This window comes from Entelurus aequoreus, linkage group LG02 (assembly GCF_033978785.1).
Source record: "Entelurus aequoreus isolate RoL-2023_Sb linkage group LG02, RoL_Eaeq_v1.1, whole genome shotgun sequence".
Classification (NCBI taxonomy): Eukaryota; Metazoa; Chordata; class Actinopteri; order Syngnathiformes; family Syngnathidae; genus Entelurus; species Entelurus aequoreus.
Genome location: NC_084732.1, coordinates 90858038 through 90880798, shown reverse-complemented (window position 1 = coordinate 90880798; position 22761 = coordinate 90858038). Strand labels below are relative to the sequence as shown.

Genomic DNA, 22761 nt, shown 5'->3' with positions numbered 1-22761 from the left:
ATTGTTATTTACAGATAAACACTGATATTTATTATGTATATTGTTATTTACAGATAAACACTGACATTTATTATTGATATATTGTTATGTACAGATAAACACTGACATATATTATGTATATATTGTTATTTACAGATAAACACTGACATTTATTATTGATATATTGTTATGTACAGATAAACACTGACATATATTATGTATATATTGTTATTTACAGATAAACACTGACATGTATTATGTATATATTGTTATTTACAGATGAACACTGACATTTATTATGTATATATTGTTATTTACAGATAAACACTGACATATATTATGTATATATTGTTATTTACAGATAAACACTGACATGTATTATGTATATATTGCTATTTACAGATAAACACTGACATTTATTATGTATATATTGTTATTTACAAATAAACACTGACATTTATTATGTACATATTGTTATTTACAGATAAACACTGACATTTATTATGTACATATTGTTATTTACAGATGAAATGGACCAAAATGAATCACCTGACCCTCATGAATTCATTATTTACTGAGAGGACAACTTTCTGACTGTTGGACATTAAGGACAAAATCATGACTTTTTATGAACAATTCGGTACACTTTATTTTATAAATCATATTGTTTTGTATATTATTTCTTTGTATTTGATTCACTTACTTTTGAGTAAAATAAGTGTGACCTAATAGTGTGTTTATGTTATAAGTGTATAAATATAAGTAAGCCACTCCTCCATGCGCCATCAACCTGATTTATATAAACTACCTGAACTGTGAAATGTGCTGCAAACACAAACCACACACTTCTACAGCAACCTAAAGTTCCAGGAACTAGAACTTTTGGTGGAAAAGGGCTTAATGTTTACATTTCCACACTTTGCACTATTTTCTTACACTTTATAAATCATTTCTTACATATTCCTCCATTTTCAGAGCTTACTGTTAAGTCTTTAATGTGATTTCAATACTTTGTTGACACTCTTTGAGAGTTTTCCATGCTTGTGTTGACATTTCTTTCTGCCTTGATAGCTGAGGGATTATAATCAGAAGATTTGATTTTGATTTTTATTAAGGATTCCCATTAGCTGGTTGCCTCAACAACCCACTAGTCTTCCTGGGGTCCACAAACTCAATACAATTACAAGTAAAAGCATATAATTATAACTACACAATACAGAAACAAATACAAATCATCAACAAGCAAACAATTTACAGTCTCAGAATATTAATTACCATATAAATATAACTACACAATAAAAAAAAATTAAAAAAAATCAACAAGCAAATTAATTTAGAAGAAGTTACATTTCAAATAAAAACGTTTATATTTATTATATTTATTTTTTATATTGTCTCTGTATTGGTTTTCTATTCATTTATTCTTTGTTTTTATTCAGTCATTGGTGTAGCATAATATTGTTTTTAATATTGTTTTTTATCGTTTTTAATATTGTTTTCAATATTGTTTTTAACATGGCTGTGCAGCACTTTGGAGACATTCTTGTTGTGGAAATGTGCTATATAAATAAAGTGGATTGGATTGGATTGGATTTAATATATGTTCCTCCTCATTTTCATAAAAATATCAATAATTTTCAAAACTGACCGATATAAAACACTTATTAATAGCACATGTAACATGACAAAGGCTCAGTAAGATTGTGGCTGCACATAATAGACATGTGGATTTGATCACCACTATATCACCTCCGACCTGCGGAAGACAGCCTGAGGAAATGTGTGTGTGTGTGTGTGTGTGTGTGTGTGTGTGTGTGTGTGTGTGTGTGTGTGTGTGTGTGTGTGTGTGTGTGTGTGTGTGTGTGTGTGTGTGTGTGTGTGTGTGTGTGTGTGTGTGTGCGTATGAGAATGAGGTCACCGAGTGTGTGTGTCTGCTGTCTGGAAGGTGGGGGAGGGGCCCCAAAGAGTTGCTCCTCATCTAATTACACAATCCCCCACCCCACAAAGTGAGCACACACACACACACACACACACACACACACACACACACACACACGCGCGTGTGGTCAGATTCAGATGTGTGTCAGCCCTGACACGTTCACAGAAAACAGGCCAAACAATGGAAGTTGGCAAAGTGCTTCCTGACGCTCACACAGTGAACACATGCAGCTCTCAGTGATCGGCCAATACAAACATCTCACAGTGGCGTCCTGTCAGAGTGACATCACTCCTCCACATGCTCACATGTTGCATGGCTTTGCTGCACTGAGCAAGAAAACATGCAAGAAGAAGAAGAAGAAGAAGAAGAAGCCGGCACCACTTCCTGAACAGGAAGTAGATCATTAACTCTTTCTACCTCAACCCATACATGCAGCATTAAAACATATAACCCACACATGCAGCATTAAAAACATGTAACCCACACATGCAGCATTAAAACATATAACCCATACATGCAGCATTAAAACATATAACCCATACATGCAGCATTAAAACATATAACCCACACATGCAGCATTAAAAACATGTAACCCATACATGCAGCATTAAAACATATAACCCATACATGCAGCATTAAAAACATGTAACCCACACATGCAGCATTAAAAACATGTAACCCATACATGTGTCATTAAAACATGTAACCCACACATGCAGCATTAAAACATATAACCCATACATGCATCATTAAAACATATAACCCATACATGCAGCATTAAAAACATGTAACCCACACATGCAGCATTAAAACATGTAACCCACACATGCAGCATTAAAACATATAACCCATACATGCAGCATTAAAACATGTAACCCACACATGCAGCATTAAAACATATAACCCATACATGCAGCATTAAAACATGTAACCCATACATGCATCATTAAAACATATAACCCATACATGCAGCATTAAAACATATAACCCATACATGGAGCATTAAAACATATAACCCATACATGCAGCATTAAAAACTTGTAACCCATACATGTGTCATTAAAACATGTAACCCATACATGCTTCATTAAAAACCTGTAACCCATACATGCAGCATTAAAAACATGTAGCCCATACATAGGTTATTAAAAACATGTAACCCATATGTGCATCATTAAAAAGTTGTAACCTATACATGCAGCATTAAAACATATAACCTATACATGCATCATTAAAACATGTAACCCCTATGTGCAGCATTAAAAAGTTGTAACCCATACATGCAGCATTAAAACATGTAACCCATATGTGCATCATTAAAACATGTAACCTATACATGCAGCATTAAAACATGTAACCCATATGTGCAGCATTAAAAAGTTGTAACCCATACATGCATATTTAAAAATATGTAACCCATACAAGCATATTTAAAAACATGCAACCCATACACACATCATTAAAAAGTTGTAACCCATACATGCATATTTAAAAACATGTAACCCATACATGCATATTTAAAAATATGTAACCCATACATGCATATTTAAAAACATGCAACCCATACACGCATCATTAAATTTTTTTACCCATACATACGTTATTAAAAACATGTAACCCATACATGCTTCATTAAAAACATGTAACCCATACATGCTTCATTCAAAACATGTAACCCATACATGCAACAATAAAACATGTAACCCGTACATGCAACAATAAAACATGTAACCCATACATGCAACAATAAAACATGTAACTCATACATGGGTCATAAAAACATGTAACCCATACACGCCTCATTAAAAACAAGTAACCCATACATGGGTCACTAAAAACAAGTAACCCATACATGGGTCATTAAAAAAAAGTAACCCATACATGGGTCATTAAAAACAAGTAACCCATACATGGGTCACTAAAAACAAGTGACCCATACACGGGTCATTAAAAACAAGTAACCCATACATGGGTCACAAAAAACAAGTAACCCATACATGGGTCACTAAAAACAAGTAACCCATACATGGGTCATTAAAAACAAGTAACCCATACATGGGTCACTAAAAACAAGTGACCCATACACGGGTCATTAAAAACAAGTAACCCATACATGGGTCACTAAAAACAAGTAACCCATACATGGGTCACTAAAAACAAGTAACCCATACATGGGTCATTAAAAACAAGTAACCCATACATGGGTCTTTAAAAAATGTAACCCATACATGGGTCACTAAAAACAAGTGACCCATACATGGGTCATTAAAAACAAGTAACCCATACACGCCTCATTAAAAACAAGTAACCCATACATGGGTCATTAAAAACAAGTAACCCATACATGGGTCATTAAAAACAAGTAACCCATACATGGGTCACTAAAAACAAGTAACCCATACACGCCTCATTAAAAACAAGTAACCCATACATGGGTCATTAAAAACAAGTAACCCATACATGGGTCATTAAAAACAAGTAACCCATACATGGGTCACTAAAAACAAGTAACCCATACATGGGTCATTAAAAACAAGTAACCCATACATGGGTCACTAAAAACAAGTAACCCATACATGGGTCACTAAAAACAAGTGACCCATACGCGGGTCATTAAAAACAAGTAACCCATACACGGGTCATTAAAAACAAGTAACCCATACATGGGTCACTAAAAACAAGTAACCCATACATGGGTCACTAAAAACAAGTAACCCATACACGGGTCATTAAAAACGAGTAACCCATACATGGGTCACTAAAAACAAGTAACCCATACATGGGTCATTCAAAACAAGTAACCCATACATGGGTCTTTAAAAAATGTAACCCATACGTGGGTCATTAGAAAGATGGTCACAAAGTAAGCATGGTGCGACTCACCAGGAAATGAAAAGTGTGCAGATATTCTACGTCAGACCAGCACTTCCTGCTCCTTTCTTCCAAACAAACATTTCCGTTAAACTTTGTTGTGAGTCTGGACTTCACTTCATCGGCTCTCGCTGCTATGTCCTCGCTGGCATGGCTGCTCAGCTTTTAGGGAGCACAACAAAGCTTCTGCTGAAGCTGCTGCCAAGCCAATGAGAGATGGGAGGGAGGGAGGGGGGGGGGGGGTGTGGGGGCGAGGAAGTGGAGGGGTGGGGCCAGTGGGTGTGGTGAACGGGGGCCCGTGGGAGGGGGGTGGGGTCCTTTATTCTTGTTATCTGTGAGCCATATCCACAGTCTGCATCAGTCACCTGCCTAATGTCTGGGGGAGGGGGACTCCACACACACACACACACACACACACACACACACACACACACACACACACAGAGCCGGGTCCCCCTGGCTGTAACCCGAGCCTCTATAGACATTCCCAGCTGAAAGATGGCCCAGGGTCTTCATCCCAAACACCTCCAATGCTGACTCATCAGCATGGAGCATCATCCATCCCATGCAAGTTCCCTGCACATTTCAAGTGGAACTGCACATCATTCCAAATCCTCATGCAGGACAAGAACACACGCTGTTGTATGCATTCTAAGTCGTAAAATACAGCAAGTAAGAGGTGGCTAAACAGTGGGAGTACTAAACAGCCAAAACAATACTCCAAAGTGACCTGAATATTAACAAGTATTAGCTGTATTGTAATTATAAGTTGTTTAAGTTATCACACAACTCTTATGCTTAAAGGCCGTTGCTATAGTTATTATCAATTGTGCTGAAGTTGTACTTTTCTATCTGTGCAAAGGGACAACTTGCAATCCAAGATTGCGAGTCGTCTAGTATCAGCGATTGTGACTGCCAGGGGCGAACATCGAGTGCCAGGACGCAGACAAAGCAGAGACAGGGCAATATCACGAGTGTCAGCACATTTCATGAATAATCATATATTGTGTCTGACTTGGGCTGCTGAAATGACCCCCCTTCCTTCAGAAGCAGCCTCAGTGATGTAACCAGGGACCTCCCAAATAAATAGAGGAGCACGTGGGCTGTACCTTAGAGCGTAGGTTGGAACTGGAACTGACTGTACAGCCCAATAACGTCTCCCCTCATTGAGCTAAACTGAACTCTGTCTCTGCATGATTCCTTGCTTCTTGTCTGTTTAATAGATGTCATCAGTGTTTCAACCTGACACTAACATTAGCTGCATTGCTAGCCACCGAGAAAAAGCAGATGTTAGAATGAAAAAATATAGATATTTTTCTCTTCTTTTCTCTTATAATGATTGTGAAGGAGGGGCTGAATTCCAAAATAATTGACTTTAATGATTGAACTTAGGTTTGATTCAAAATGTGAACAGAATAAAATGGTTTAAAATTGGACACAATCATTGCATCACTATATGAATATTAATGTCAAGTTGTAATACTAATAATAATCCATGCACATGAATAATTCAGCATGTGCTCCTCTGTCTTCTGACCCAGTTTAGAAGCAAAGAGGACGACACAAAAGGTTTGTTATTGCAACTCTTGTCAAACACACTTCTTAATAAAGCAGTTTGTAAGAATACAAATGTCAGACTGGCCTGCATGTGAATGTGATGATTGCATCATTCACTTGTCTGCATGCTAACATTACATGCTAACATTCCTCCACCAATGCAAACATCAGCGCCGCTGTCAATCACAGCAGGACTACAAATATTCTATAAACTCTAACATTCACCAACATCAATGAAAACAAAAGTGCAATAACTCGCATTTGATTTCCCATACGATACCAAGGAAATTCAGCCTGGTATCGGCGATACTGTTTTGTGCAAATATACAGTGTCTGCTAAAATGCCAACAGTTGGGTATTTTCAAATAATAGCGTATCAAACTGAAAAAACAACAGTAAAAGTGTAAGAAAAAAGAGCCAAAAATCAGAATGTAAAAAGCTGACATTTTTTAACTTATAATATATTTAGTCACCTATAACACAAAGTGTTTTCTTTAAATACATTTAATATTGTTTTTTAAAATAAAAACATATCAAAATGGTCCACACGTAATCGGCCTTGGTGGAAAACGTTGACGCCCCTGATCTCAAATATTAGAAGCTTTCGAAATAATAATAAAAACTACTTCAAATGTGAACAAAGTTGAGTTATTTAATGAATCAAAAAGCCAAATAATATCAACTTTTGAATGAATTAGGAACATTACAACAACCATAGTAGACACTGTCTAACTGAATATTCATATTTTCTTAAGTTATAAATATATTATTATTATATTCTTACATGGGGGGAAAACAACAGTAAAAGTGTAAGAAAAAAAGAGCCAAAAATCGTAATGTAATGAGAAAAAGCTGACATTTTTAACTAAAACCAATATATTTAGTCACCTATAACACAGAGTGTTTTCTTTATGCCTGGTTCACACCAACGGCGCTTGCCGCGCTTTAAAGCGGCGAGCAAAGCGCCGTCATTTTTGTCAATTTTTCCACGAATATCCCGATCTCTGAAGTAATGTTATGCTCTGATACGCTCTGATACGAATTAGTTGCCGCTTTGTTACCGTTCCTCACGCTTTGATACGCTTTAATTCACGCTTTGATACGTTTTATTACGCTTTATTGAACTTTATTACGCTTTGATGCGATCCTGACGCTTTACATCAGGCTCTGACACGATTATCAAGCTCTGTTGTGCATTGTTACAACAAAAATAAGAAAAAAATGTGAAAAACTCAGTATACTGTTTTCCACCATTTTTTATATTCATTTATTTTTTCAATTTCTCTTTTTTTCCCATTATATTATGTTTTATATCTTCATTTCTTTTATTTTTGTCATCTTAATAAATATCTATCTTTCATTTCTTATGCCAGTTGAAAATAATAAAAGGCAATTATCCACACATTTTTTATATTCATTTATTTTTTCAATTTCTCTTTTTTTTCCGTTATATTATGTTTTATATCTTCATTTCTTGTATTTTTGTCATCTTAATAAATATCTATCTTTCATTTCTTATGCTAGTTGAAAATAATAAAAGGCAATTATCCACACATTTTTTATATTCATTTATTTTTTCAATTTCTCTTTTTTTTCCGTTATATTATGTTTTATATCTTCATTTCTTTTATTTTTGTCATCTTAATAAATATCTATCTTTTATAAAACGTAACATATTCTCTTTATTATTAACATTTTCATACAGAAAAATGATAGACAGTAATGTCAAAGTGCAACATCAAACAGCAGAAGTACAGAAACAATGATCATCGTATAAAAAAGGCAATGATGCAAAAGAGAATGGATTTGTAATCCTGTGTTGGTTTTACATAAAAGTTTCAATGTCACTAGTCAATATCACAGTCACTTCCTATTTGTAGTTGTAGACTGGGGTCCGTGCTTTCAACCAAGATCTGTTAAGCTTTCCTACGCTTTTAGTCAAGTTTTGCTGAGCTTTGTCACGCTTTTTCACGCTTTCATACGCTCTCGGCGCTTTATTCCATTCTTGACAGAGCGCAGAATTTTTTTAAACTGTTTAAAAAATGTTGGCGAACTTGCCGCATGTGCCGCTTCACTACAAGCTTTCCCACCATCCATTAGGACCCTCACGCTTTAATCAGGCTTTGTTACGCTATAACGCCGCTTTGCAGCGCCGTTGGTGTGAACCTAGCATTAAATACAACACGGGGGTCCTGAGTTCAATCCCGGGCTCGGGGTCTTTCTGTGTGGAGTTTGCATGTTCTCCCCGTGACTGTGTGGGTTCCTTCCGGCTTCCTCCCACCTCCAAAGACATGCACCTGGGGATAGGCCCCTCCCACCTCCAAAGACATGCACCTGGGGATAGGTTGATTGGCAACACTAAATGGTCCCTAGTGTGTGAATGTTGTCTGTCTATCTGTGTTGGCCCTGTGATGAGGTGGTGACTTGTCCAGGGTGTACCCCGCCTTCCGCCCGAATGTAGCTGAGATAGGTTCCAGCACCCCCTGCCACCCCGAAAAGGACAAGCGGTATAAAATGGATGGATGGATGGTCTTAATGAGCACAGAATCACTCAAGTTGTGTTGACATGGACCTATAAAAGCCAGGATGTGTTTTTATAAAGAAAGATGAAGCATGATTTTGTAAAGAACTGTACTGCTACTGTTTAGGAAGTGACTACATTCCAATGTGAGAGAGGCTTGTGTTTTCATTCTTTGACACACAATCAGTGCAGAAGGCCCAGGCAGCCATCATGTCGTGACAACATCAAATGAAATGTCTTTCTACTTGTATTAAAAGTGCCAGATGTGCGATACAGGCCTACATGTGTTATCAATGAAAGTATGGATCTGACAGACAGAGAAAATGGATTTAGTCTATTCAGTTCCATGCAGGGTGTGATCAAATTCCCTGCAGTTCTTCATCAATATTCATCATGTGTCATGGGGACTTCCACACATGTGATCATTGCTACATGGTCATTAGTTGAGATAATAGCACACACACAATGTTGTGTCTCCACAGGAGGTCAAGGAAATATGGAGCACATCAACACAGAAAAGTCTTGGCTGCAGAGAACACTTTTTTACTCTGCCTTGCACTTCAAGTGGATGTTTATTACAGCTAGCGATGATACTCGAAACCGGTTTTCCCGGTTGTTTGATAAGAAAAGAACCGAGTCCTCGGACTCGAATCCCTTTTTGAGAACCGGTACCCGTTATCGAGACCACTATAGTAAAGGAAAAGAGTTGATTCTTTATTCGAATCCCGTCCCGACCAGAAATGCTCCGTGGGACATCACAATAAATGACGTCACGTAGCTCAGTCATTAGGCGCAGATAGCGAAAGCAGGAAAACAATGGACGGGAAAAAGCGCTCCAAGGTGTAATAAAGTTCAAAACAAAAGCTATAATCCATCGAATAACTTTACTGAGAGATTTGAGCAGGGTAAAACACATGACCAACACTTTTACCACCAACCGGAAACATAGCAACCAGGCTAGCAACGCACCTCCTTTACGGCAGCTGTCGCAACCTTCTTAAAACAACCGCAGCACATACATATATATACAACACTGCAGCACATGCATATATATACAACACTGCAGCACATACATATATATACAACACTGCAGCACATACATATATATACAACATATATGACACCGCAGCACATACATATATATACAACATATATGACACCGCAGCACATACATATATATACAACACTGCAGCACATACATATATATACAACATATATGACACTGCAGCACATACATATATATACAACATATATGACACTGCAGCACATACATATATATACAACATATATGACACTGCAGCACATACATATATATACAACACATCTCCCTTTTTGAACTTTTGTTTTTCTTTCCTTGTAAACGTTACAAAATCACACTGTATATGTGTTGTCTGTCTAATTATAAATAATGCAGACGAGGCGTGTTGGCTGACTTCTTGACGTTTACTTTCACAGCGTGGCAACATGCAACACTTTTCGGGGCTACCGCGCATGCTCGTCACTCCCGTTGCATGCTGGGTAGTGTAGTTGTTATATTCTCTAGCTCATAACATTTTCCCCCCTATAAAGAAATAATGTTAACTCAATAAAGTGTATTTCTTTTTTTAGCTTTAACTTTTCATTTTTTAGCATTGTAACCACATTTGCAAACAACTTTTCTCTTCATAGAATTTTCTTTCAATAAAGAAATAAAGTGCAAAAATGTCAAAGCATCATAACAAACAGTTATGTTCCAATAGCAGCAGAAGTGCACTTTTTGGAGAGCTGTATTATTTTCTGTTTTGTGCCCAAGGGACTGATTTTATTTAACACTATATTATTATTTATACACCTATAGTGATCACAGAGACAGGTTGTTTTTGTGTTACTGTATATATTTGTTTCTCTGAAAAATCCTACTTAATATACTTTGGGTAACAACAGTCAATATTTATTTATTTTATTTTATTTTTTTAGGTGGGTAACAGTCAATATTTATTTATTTATTATATTTTATTTTTTTATTATATAATAAAAGTGAGCTTTTGTTAAACCAAATATTGTGTGTTTTTTTCCATATACAACAACCTATCTGGACTCCATAAGAGAATCGATAAGGAATCGGTTCGATAAGAGGATTCGATAATAGGCTCGAACTCGATAATTCCTTATCAAACATCATCCCTAATTACAGCTGTCAATCTTGGTATTTGACTCCATTCTTGGGATTTGATTCAGATTCAATTCTCTATTTCAAACGATTCCCGATTCAAAATCAATACTTTTTGAATAACATTGGGTGCCAGTTCTGTGATTAACTACATTCCTCCATCCAGCTCTGATCAATTACTGAAAAGAAAACTAGTTTTGTTGAATACAATTCTTGGGGACGGCGTGGCGCATTTGGGAGAGTGGCCGTGCCAGCAACCTGAGGGTTCCTGGTTCAATCCCCACCTTCTACCAACCTCGTCACGTCCGATGTGTCCTTGAACAAGACACTTCACCTTTGCTCCTGATGGGTGGTGGTTAGCGTCTTGCATGGCAGCTCCCGCCATCAGTGTGTGAAAGTGTGTGTGAATGTGGAAATAGTGTCAAAGCACTTTGAGTACCTTGAAGGTAGAAAAGTGCTATACAAGTATAACACATTTACCAAACATGTAATAAAGTCAAATACAAATAAGGCAACAGGAGAAGTATCCAACACTTCTTTTTTCTAAAGTCAATGTGTACAGCAGATATAGATCATCTACATCTACATCATGTAAAGTCAATGTGTACAGCAGATATAGATCATCTACATAATGTAAAGTCAATGTGTACAGCAGATATAGATCATCTACATAATGTAAAGTCAATGTGTACAGCAGATATAGATCATCTACATCTACATCATGTAAAGTCAATGTGTACAGCAGATATAGATCATCTACATAATGTAAAGTCAATGTGTACAGCAGATATAGATCATCTACATAATGTAAAGTCAATGTGTACAGCAGATATAGATCATCTACATAATGTAAAGTCAATGTGTACAGCAGATATAGATCATCTACATCTACATCATGTAAAGTCAATGTGTACAGCAGATATAGATCATCTACATAATGTAAAGTCAATGTGTACAGCAGATATAGATCATCTACATCATGTAAAGTCAATGTGTACAGCAGATATAGATCATCTACATCATGTAAAGTCAATGTGTACAGCAGATATAGATCATCTACATCTACATCATGTAAAGTCAATGTGTACAGCAGATATAGATCATCTACATCTACATAATGTAAAGTCAATGTGTACAGCAGATATAGATCATCTACATCTACATCATGTAAAGTCAATGTGTACAGCAGATATAGATCATCTACATCATGTAAAGTCAATGTGTACAGCAGATATAGATCATCTACATCATGTAAAGTCAATGTGTACAGCAGATATAGATCATCTACATTTACATAATGTAAAGTCAATGTGTACAGCAGATATAGATCATCTACATAATGTAAAGTCAATGTGTACAGCAGATATAGATCATCTACATCTACATCATGTAAAGTCAATGTGTACAGCAGATATAGATCATCTACATAATGTAAAGTCAATGTGTACAGCAGATATAGATCATCTACATAATGTAAAGTCAATGTGTACAGCAGATATAGATCATCTACATAATGTAAAGTCAATGTGTACAGCAGATATAGATCATCTACATCTACATCATGTAAAGTCAATGTGTACAGCAGATATAGATCATCTACATAATGTAAAGTCAATGTGTACAGCAGATATAGATCATCTACATCATGTAAAGTCAATGTGTACAGCAGATATAGATCATCTACATCATGTAAAGTCAATGTGTACAGCAGATATAGATCATCTACATCTACATCATGTAAAGTCAATGTGTACAGCAGATATAGATCATCTACATCTACATAATGTAAAGTCAATGTGTACAGCAGATATAGATCATCTACATCTACATCATGTAAAGTCAATGTGTACAGCAGATATAGATCATCTACATCATGTAAAGTCAATGTGTACAGCAGATATAGATCATCTACATCATGTAAAGTCAATGTGTACAGCAGATATAGATCATCTACATTTACATAATGTAAAGTCAATGTGTACAGCAGATATAGATCATCTACATAATGTAAAGTCAATGTGTACAGCAGATATAGATCATCTACATCATGTAAAGTCAATGTGTACAGCAGATATAGATCATCTACATCTACATCATGTAAAGTCAATGTGTACAGCAGATATAGATCATCTACATCATGTAAAGTCAATGTGTACAGCAGATATAGATCATCTACATCTACTATATGATTTGTCTGATATATTTGTCTAATATAAAAATTAAGAAAAATCGATTTTAGCTGTTTTTTTAATCAATTAAGAATCGTTTTAAATAAGAATCGCAATTAATCTGAAAAGCGATTTTTTTTTTTAAAGTTCATCCCAGGTGTGAATGGCATTATTCCTGAATGATTTGAAGTACTGTACAAACAACTCTGTTTATATTCTCTCCCGTATTTTGCAGACCATAGGGCGCACCGGATTATAAGGCGCATTAAAGGTGTCATATTATGATGATGTTCCTTGTGGTCTACATAACATGTCATGCTGCTTCTTTGTCAACATGTTGCATAGATGATGTTTTACACCTCATCTTCAAGTAGCTTTCTTTTTGTGGGCGCTCTTATTTACATGCCTTGGTATTATATTGTATGTAGTTATGTTGTAGTTGTAAAAAAAATCCCATTACGGATTAAAAAAAAATGCTGATACTAATATACGTCAAAATGCCAAATATCAAATATCTGTGGATCCCTGGTTGAGATCAGGGTTCTGTGCAAGTTCTTCACAGCAGACTGTAATGGACCTGGGGGGTGTTCATCTAGACCAGGGGTCACCAACCTTTTTGAAAGCAAGAGCTACTTCTTGGGTAGTGATTAATGCGAAGGGCTACCAGTTTGATACACACTTCAATAAATTGCCAGAAATAGCCAATTTGCTCAATTTACCTTTAACTCTGTTATTATTAATAATTAATGATATTTACACTTAATTGAACGGTTTAAAAGACGAGAAAACACGAAAAAAATGACAATTAAATTTTGAAACATAGTTTATCTTCAATTTCGACTCTTTAAAATTCAAAATTCAACCGAAAAAAAAGAAGAGAAAAACTAGCAAATTCGAATCTTTTTGAAAAAATAAAAAAAATAATTTATGGAACATCATTAGTAATTTTTCCCGATTAAGATTAATTTTAGAATTTTGATGACATGTTTTAAATAGGTTAAAATCCAATCTGCACTTTGTTAGAATATATAACAAAGCTATATTTCTAACAAAGACAAATCATTATTTCTTCTTGATTGTCCAGAACAAAAATTTTAAAAGAAATTCAAAAGACTTTGAAATAAGATTCAAATTTGATTTTGCAGATTTTCTAGATTTTCCAGAATAATTTTTTTGAATTTTAATCATAATAAATTTGAAGAAATATTTCACAAATATTCTTCGTCGAAAAAACAGAAGCTAAAATGAAGAATTAAATTAAAATTAATTTATTATTCTTTACAATAAATTTTTTTTTTTACTTGAACATTGATTTAAATTGTCAGTAAAGAAGAGGAAGAATTTAAAAGGTAAAAATGTATATGTGTTTAAAAATCCTAAAATCATTTTTAAGGTTGTATTTTTTCTCTAAAATTGTTTTTCGGAAAGTTATAAGAAGTAAAGTAAAAAAATTAATGAATTTATTTAAACAAGTGAAGACCAAGTCTTTAAAATATTTTCTTGGATTTTCAAATTCTATTTGAGTTTTGTCTCTCTTAGAATTAAAAATGTCGGGCAAAGCGAGACCAGCTTGCTAGTAAATAAATAAAATTTAAAAAATAGAGGCAGCTCACTGGTAAGTGCTGCTATTTGAGCTATTTTTAGAACAGGCCAGCGGGCTACTCATCTGGTCCTTACGGGCGACCTGGTGCCCCCGCGGGCACCGCGTTGGTGACCCCTGATCTATACAGTCTAAACAAAGGAAACCTTCACTTACTATGTTATACCTTCTACACTATGAACTATGACAACCTTTTGTTGGCCATTTCTGCACTCACATACGATATCTCCAGTTGTGTCTGCACAGCCAGATTATCTGCCAAGGACGAGCTAACACGAGGACTGGACTAACCCAAACATCTGGCTGGACTTGACATTCTTATTGACCCACAACTTAGGGAGGAAACAACAGTGTTGATAACATCAAACATGTCTATCTAGAAGTAGTCCGTGTTGACATGTTACACAAAGGTATAAACAATACAACAGTGTTGATAACATCAAACATGTCTATCTAGAAGTAGTCCTTGTTGACATGTTACACAAAGGTATAAACAATACAACAGTGTTGATAACATCAAACATGTCTATCTAGAAGTAGTCCGTGTTGACATGTTACACAAAGGTATAAACAATACAACAGTGTTGATAACATCCAACATGTCTATCTAGAAGTAGTCCTTGTTGACACTTGACACGTATTAGTCCAGTAAACACATGACTAGTATTTGAAGGAGGAATGGACTGCTCTCTAGTGGTGAGAGGCGGTAATGTCTGAGAAGGTGATGTTTGTGTAGGACAGCGACGCATGAAGCTTGTGTAAAATAACTTCAAAAAAGCCATTTTGCTTCTAAATTGTATAATTTTTAAAAGCATCTTTGCCAAACTACCATGGAGCTTTTGTGCAAAAATGGCACCTGGATAAAAAAAGACCACCAATCAAATATGTTCTGTCCCTGTTTCCAAAAAAAAACTCATTCAGTCAAATCCAATCAAATCTCGACAAACTAAATAAATATTGAACATCTAAAAGTGAAGTTTATTACAGTTTTAGGATCCGGTCGAGAGGTTTGTCTTCTTGCTACTTTGCTACTCTTCTTGCTCCATCCATCCATCCATTTTCTACCGCTTATTCCCTTCGGGGTCGCGGGGGGCGCTGGAGCCTATCTCAGCTACACTCGGGCGGAAGGCGGGGTACACCCTGGACAAGTCGCCACCTCATCGCAGGGCCAACACACCTTTCAAATATTCTCACACATTCATCTTTTGTCCTACACTGCAAAAAGTCAGTGTTCAAAAACAAGAAAAAAAAATACACAAATGAGGGGTATTTTATTTGAACTAAACAAAATTATCTGCCAATAGAACAAGAAAATTCGTCTTTTCAAGACTTTCCAAAACAAGTCAAATTAAAGCTGCAAGCAGCGTTGGTCGGGTCCGCCTTTTGGCAGGTGCTAGTCCTAGGTGTCCCAATACTTTTGTCCAGTGGTAGTCCTGAGTGAGACCTACATAGAGGTTTTTGTTTCGTGTCTCTACGATATTCGTACTGGGAGTTAGAGGAAGTTGTGTCTGAGATCACATTGTCATTATAGGGTATTGTGTGTAGAATTTTGAGGATAAAAAAGGAGAAATTGCATGTTCCGTTGTCATTTTTGGCACCGGTGCAGCATCAGTGCTGCGGGTCTTTGAAGGCTCGTAAAATCAAAACCGTAGCACGTTTTAAAACGCCGTCGTCAACTTTTAATCAGAAGGGTTCAATCTCTCTCCTGTAGCAGTTTGAAGCCGAAACGACAAACGCGCTCAGAGGAGATAATGTTTGATGTTAGGTGACTGGTTTTAACAAAAAGTTAGTTTTGAAGGAGGGATTGCAAACTTCCTGTTGATTTTTGCTGAAGGATGTCAATCTATGAAATGTAGGTCTAAGTGAGACCTACGTAGAGGCTTTTGTTTCATGTCTCTAAGACGTTCCTACCGGAAGTTAAAAGCAGTTTTGTCTGAGTTTTCCTCTGAGGAGCAGTTTTGTCTCTGTTTTATTCAAAAATTGTGCTAGAGCGCAATTTTGAGTTTTGGGGTTCGGTTTTTTTTTAGATCGCAATTTCCACCAGTCCCGATGTGTGCAAAAAGTTAGGTGAGTTTTGAAGTATTTTAAGGGGGTCAAATTACAGCTCAAAGAGACAAAAATTAGTGTTTTTAGTCATTTTTTGTGTTGAAGGGGAAATTGCCAACTTCCTGTAGGTTTTTGCCCGAGGATGTGAAATGGGTCTAAGTGAGACCTACATACAGGTTTTTGTTTCATGTCTCTACGACCTTCCTAGTGGGAGTTACAGGCAGTTTGTTTTTGTTTTTTTCCTAGGGGGCGCTAGAGCGCAATTTTGATTTTTGGGTTTTGTTTTTTTACTAAAGTGTGCTGTCCCAGTTTTTCTATGTGTGTATACAATTTGGTGAGTTTTGAAGCATGTTAAGGGGGGCAAAGTAGTGCGCAAAGCTGCGGAATAATAATCAACCTTACAATTTCAATAGGTTCCTTTGTACCTGTATAAAGGACTCCCTGTGGGAGTCCTTTATACAGGGTACATGCGAACCCTAATAAAACCTTACAATTTCAATAGGGTCCTTTGTACCTGTATAAAGGACTCCCTGTGGGAGTCCTTTATACAGGGTACATGCGAACCCTAATAAAACCTTACAATTTCAATAGGGTCCTTTCGTCCCATTGCAAAAGGACTCCCTGTGGGATTCCTTTTGAAATGGTCCTGTGCGGACCCTAATTAGCTAACCTCAATGAAGCCAAAAATAGCTTAAAATAAGTATATTCTCACTAATAACAAGTGCACTTTTCTTGGTAGAAAAAAAAGAGACATTTTTGCTCAATATGTTGAAAAATATTCTTAAATGAAGTAAATGCTAACAAAACAACAAAAAAAGGATTCCTTGTACTGTAATTTGCAGCTAAATAACTTTCTTATCCAAAATAAATCAACCAAAAAATCAAGTGGATTCATTTCTGTAAGCAAAACTTGAACTGAAATAAATATTGAACATGTTTGCCCGTGTTGATGGGCTCATATTGCCCATCCTATTTGAAGCTGAAACATTCCCACGTTTGGCTTCATATTCCATGTAAATAAAGAAAGGTGCACTCACAGAAGTTTCCGGGCGGTTGCAGACTGTGCTTGGTCAGGGCACACCAGCCCACGGGGAAGATGTCTCTGGAGTGGAAGGGGCACCAGTAGTCGAAGGCTCCTCGCCAGCCGTCAAACATGACAAAGATCTCCGGGCCTTTGACCTCGCCCACTGTGGCGGGACAAATCAGGTAGGGGTTCTTCCTGTCCACAGCTTCCAGCTTCATTCCAGCTTGAAAGTAGTTTTCCACGGGGCAAGCCGGTTCCTTGCACAAACCGTGTTTAGCAAACGTCACATTAGAGTTGGTAGAAAGAGTACTCAAAGCGTCAGTACGGACCATACCTTCTTAAAGGAAGAGGCTGGTGCCATTTCTGCTCCACTCAGCGTCCGCAGGAGGAACATAGGCCAGGAGGAAGCGTTCATCCTGAAACCTGAACACAAGTTCACACTGCAGTGGAAGCTCCGTTTACCAAACCCTCCACTTGCAAACTTCACCCACTTTTGGATCTCCGTGTGTGCGTCTGTAAGGACCTTGTCCACTAATTAACTGGAAGTGGATTGTACTTTTGTTTATAATTGAAGCAACATGGTTGTTAAAGTTAGAGATTTTTGTGACTTCTGATCATTTGTGAGAGCGCCAAAGGGCACGGTTCAGATTGCTGTTGTAGTTGTTTTGTCTTGTTAATAAAGAGTTAGGTCATTAATCAGCTCCTTGTTATATATGTGTGATATACAGTACTGGTATAGCAGTGGTCTCCAACCACCGGGCCAGGGACCAGTACCAGTACCAGTACCGGTTCATCACGCATTTACAACCAGGCCGCACAGAAACAGGAATTAAATTATAAAATACCGCATTTTCTCAGACTTAACTTTGGTATGTCCCACTAAACTCACCAATAACTTGTTAATAGATGTATAGTACAACTACTTTGTTATAGTACATTAATAAACACACAGATTGTTAATAGATGTATAGTACAACTCCTTTGTTATAGTACATTAATAAACACACAGATTGTTAAAAGACGTATATTACAACTCCTTTGTTATAGTACATTAATAAACACACAGATTGTTAATAGATGTATAGTACAACTACTTTGTTATAGTACATTAATAAACACACGGATTGTTAATTATGTATATTACAACTACTTTGTTATAGTACATTAATAAACACACAGATTGTTAATAGATGTATAGTACAACTCCTTTGTTATAGTACATTAATAAACACACAGATTGTTAATAGATGTATAGTACAACTACTTTGTTATAGTACATTAATAAACACACGGATTGTTAATTATGTATATTACAACTACTTTGTTATAGTACATTAATAAACACACAGATTGTTAATAGATGTATAGTACAACTCCTTTGTTATAGTACATTAATAAACACACAGATTGTTAATAGATGTATAGTACAACTACTTTGTTATAGTACATTAATAAACACACAGATTGTTAATAGATGTGTAGTACAACTACTTTGTTATAGTACATTAATAAACACACAGATTGTTAATAGATGTATAGTACAACTACTTTGTTATAGTACATTAATAAACACACAGATTGTTAATAGATGTATAGTACAACTCCTTTGTTATAGTACATTAATAAACACACAGATTGTTAATAGATGTATAGTACAACTCCTTTGTTATAGTACATTAATAAACACACAGATTGTTAATAGATGTATAGTACAACTGGGCCCTCCCCCAAAGTGAATTACAAGATGTCTTGGTAAGAAAAAGAAGGTTTTAGGACTAACTGGTGTCTGAACCAACCTCTGACAGAGCAGAGTAGTGTTGTCTTACCTAGTGTTGTCTCTCCTAGTGTTGTCTCTCCTAGTGTAGTCTTACCTAGTGTTGTCTTAACTAGTGTTGTCTCTCCTAGTGTTGTCTTAACTAGTGTTGTCTCTCCTAGTGTAGTCTTACCTAGTGTTGTCTTAACTAGTGTTGTCTCTCCTAGTGTTGTCTTACCTAGTGTTGTCTCTCCTAGTGTTGTCTTACCTAGTGTTGTCTCACCTAGTGTTGTCTCTCCTAGTGTTGTCTCACCTAGTGTTGTCTCACCTAATGTTGTCTCTCCTAGTGTTGTCTCACCTAGTGTTGTCTCACCTAGTGTTGTCTCTCCTAGTGTTGTCTTACCTAGTGTTGTCTCACCTAGTGTTGTCTCTCCTAGTGTAGTCTTACCTAGTGTTGTCTTAACTAGTGTTGTCTCTCCTAGTGTTGTCTTACCTAGTGTTGTCTCACCTAGTGTTGTCTCTCCTAGTGTTGTCTCTCCTAGTGTTGTCTCACCTAGTGTTGTCTCTCCTAGTGTTGTCTCTCCTAGTGTTGTCTCACCTAGTGTTGTCTCACCTAGTGTTGTCTCTCCTAGTGTTGTCTCTCCTAGTGTTGTCTCTCCTAGTGTAGTCTTACCTAGTGTTGTCTCTCCTAGTGTAGTCTTACCTAGTGTTGTCTTAACTTGTGTTGTCTCTCCTAGTGTAGTCTTACCTAGTGTTGTCTTAACTAGTGTTGTCTCTCCTAGTGTTGTCTTACCTAGTGTTGTCTCTCCTAGTGTTGTCTCACCTAGTGTTGTCTCTCCTAGTGTTGTCTCTCCTAGTGTTGTCTCACCTAGTGTTGTCTCACCTAGTGTTGTCTCTCCTAGTGTTGTCTTACCTAGTGTTGTCTCTCCTAGTGTTGTCTCTCCTAGTGTTGTCTCTCCTAGTGTTGTCTCACCTAGTGTTGTCTTACCTAGTATTGTCTTACCTAGTGTTGTCTCTCCTAGTGTTGTCTTACCTAGTGTTGTCTCACCTAGTGTTGTCTCTCCTAGTGTTGTCTCTCACCTAGTGTTGTCTCTCCTAGTGTTGTCTCACCTAGTGTTGTCTCTCCTAGTGTTGTCTTACCTAGTGTTGTCTCACCTAGTGTTGTCTTACCTAGTGTTGTCTCACCTAGTGTTGTCTCTCCTAGTGTTGTCTTACCTAGTGTTGTCTCACCTAGTGTTGTCTTACCTAGTGTTGTCTCACCTAGTGTTGTCTCTCCTAGTGTTGTCTTACCTAGTGTTGTCTCACCTAGTGTTGTCTTACCTAGTGTTGTCTCTCCTAGTGTTGTCTCACCTAGTGTTGTCTCTCCTAGTGTTGTCTCACCTAGTGTTGTCTCTCCTAGTGTTGTCTTACCTAGTGTTGTCTCACCTAGTGTTGTCTCACCTAGTGTTGTCTCTCCTAGTGTTGTCTCTCCTAGTGTTGTCTCACCTAGTGTTGTCTCTCCTAGTGTTGTCTCACCTAGTGTTGTCTCACCTAGTGTTGTCTTACCTAGTGTTGTCTCTCCTAGTGTTGTCTTACCTAGCGGGGGCTGCAGCATGTCCCCGGTCCTCTCACAGGTTCCTATGGGTTGGATGTCAGAGGAGTCCACCAGTCTCCAGAAGTCGTTGGTGTTGTCACTGCCATCCAGGCGCAGGCGCAGGCGAGTACCCATCATGCCCATCACCGTGGCGATGCACACAGAGTTGGCGTTGCGAGGGTCGCGAGCCTCAAGCTTCATGCCCGCCTTAAAGTCATTGGAGGGGGGGATTCTGGACTGCAGGGGACACCAAGAAGGTCATTTGTCAGCAGGGGGACACACCCGTCTATGGGGAACTATCACACCCGTCTATGGGGAACTATCACACCCGTCTATGGGGAACTATCACACCCGTCTATGGGGAACTATCATCACAGACCTGCTTGAAACACGTGGGTGAGGCAGCAACAGTGGAGGTTTCTCTCAGGTAGTCTTCCCAACTGAAGGGCTCTGGCAACACAAGGCGACAAGACAGTGTTCACAACGTTGTTACCAACACACACACAACACAAGGCAACAAGAAAGTGTTCACAACATTGTTACCAACACACACACAACACAAGGCAACAAGACAGTGTTTATAAAGTTGTTACCAACACACACACAACACAAGGCAACAAGACAGTGCTCACAACGTTGTTACCAACACACACACAACACAAGGCAACAAGACAGTGTTCACAACGTTGTTACCAACACACACACAACACAAGGCAACAAGACAGTGTTCACAACGTTGTTACCAACACACACACAACACAAGGCAACAAGACAGTGTTCACAATGTTGTTACCAACACACACACAACACAAGGCAACAAGACAGTGTTCACAACGTTGTTACCAACACACACACAACACAAGGCAACAAGAAAGTGTTCACAACATTGTTACCAACACACACACAACACAAGGCAACAAGACAGTGTTTATAAAGTTGTTACCAACACACACACAACACAAGGCAACAAGACAGTGCTCACAACGTTGTTACCAACACACACACAACACAAGGCAACAAGACAGTGTTCACAACGTTGTTACCAACACACACACAACACAAGGCAACAAGACAGTGTTCACAACGTTGTTACCAACACACACACAACACAAGGCAACAAGACAGTGTTCACAATGTTGTTACCAACACACACACAACACAAGGCAACAAGACAGTGTTCACAACGTTGTTACCAACACACACACAACACAAGGCAACAAGACAGTGTTCACAACATTGTTACCAACACACACACAACACAAGGCAACAAGACAGTGTTCACAACGTTGTTACCAACACACACACAACACAAGGCAACAAGACAGTGTTCACAACATTGTTACCAACACACACACAACACAAGGCAACAAGATAGTGTTCACAACGTTGTTACAAACACACACACAACACAAGGCAACAAGACAGTGTTTACAACATTGTTACAAACACACACACAACACAAGGCAACAAGATAGTGTTCACAACGTTGTTACCAACACACACACAACACAAGGCAACAAGACAGTGTTCACAACATTGTTACCAACACACACACAACACAAGGCAACAAGACAGTGTTCA

The 22761-nt window shown here is 37.4% G+C and overlaps 1 protein-coding gene across 4 annotated transcripts in view; it reads right to left on the bottom strand.

The window, feature by feature from the left end:
- Nucleotides 1–22761, bottom strand: part of scml2 (Scm polycomb group protein like 2) — a 77590-nt gene that overhangs the window by 34073 nt on the left and 20756 nt on the right. For all 4 annotated transcript variants that reach the window (XR_009824246.1, XM_062034755.1, XM_062034768.1 and 1 more), the window contains 4 exons: nt 21560–21630; nt 21183–21417; nt 18189–18277; nt 17868–18111 (listed from right to left, as the gene is read on the bottom strand). Coding sequence is in view for 3 of the 4 variants with exons in the window: in XM_062034755.1 (XP_061890739.1) it covers nt 17868–18111; nt 18189–18277; nt 21183–21417; nt 21560–21630 (639 nt within the window). In the remaining variant the exon portion in view is untranslated. The remainder of the gene's footprint in view (nt 1–17867; nt 18112–18188; nt 18278–21182; nt 21418–21559; nt 21631–22761) is intronic.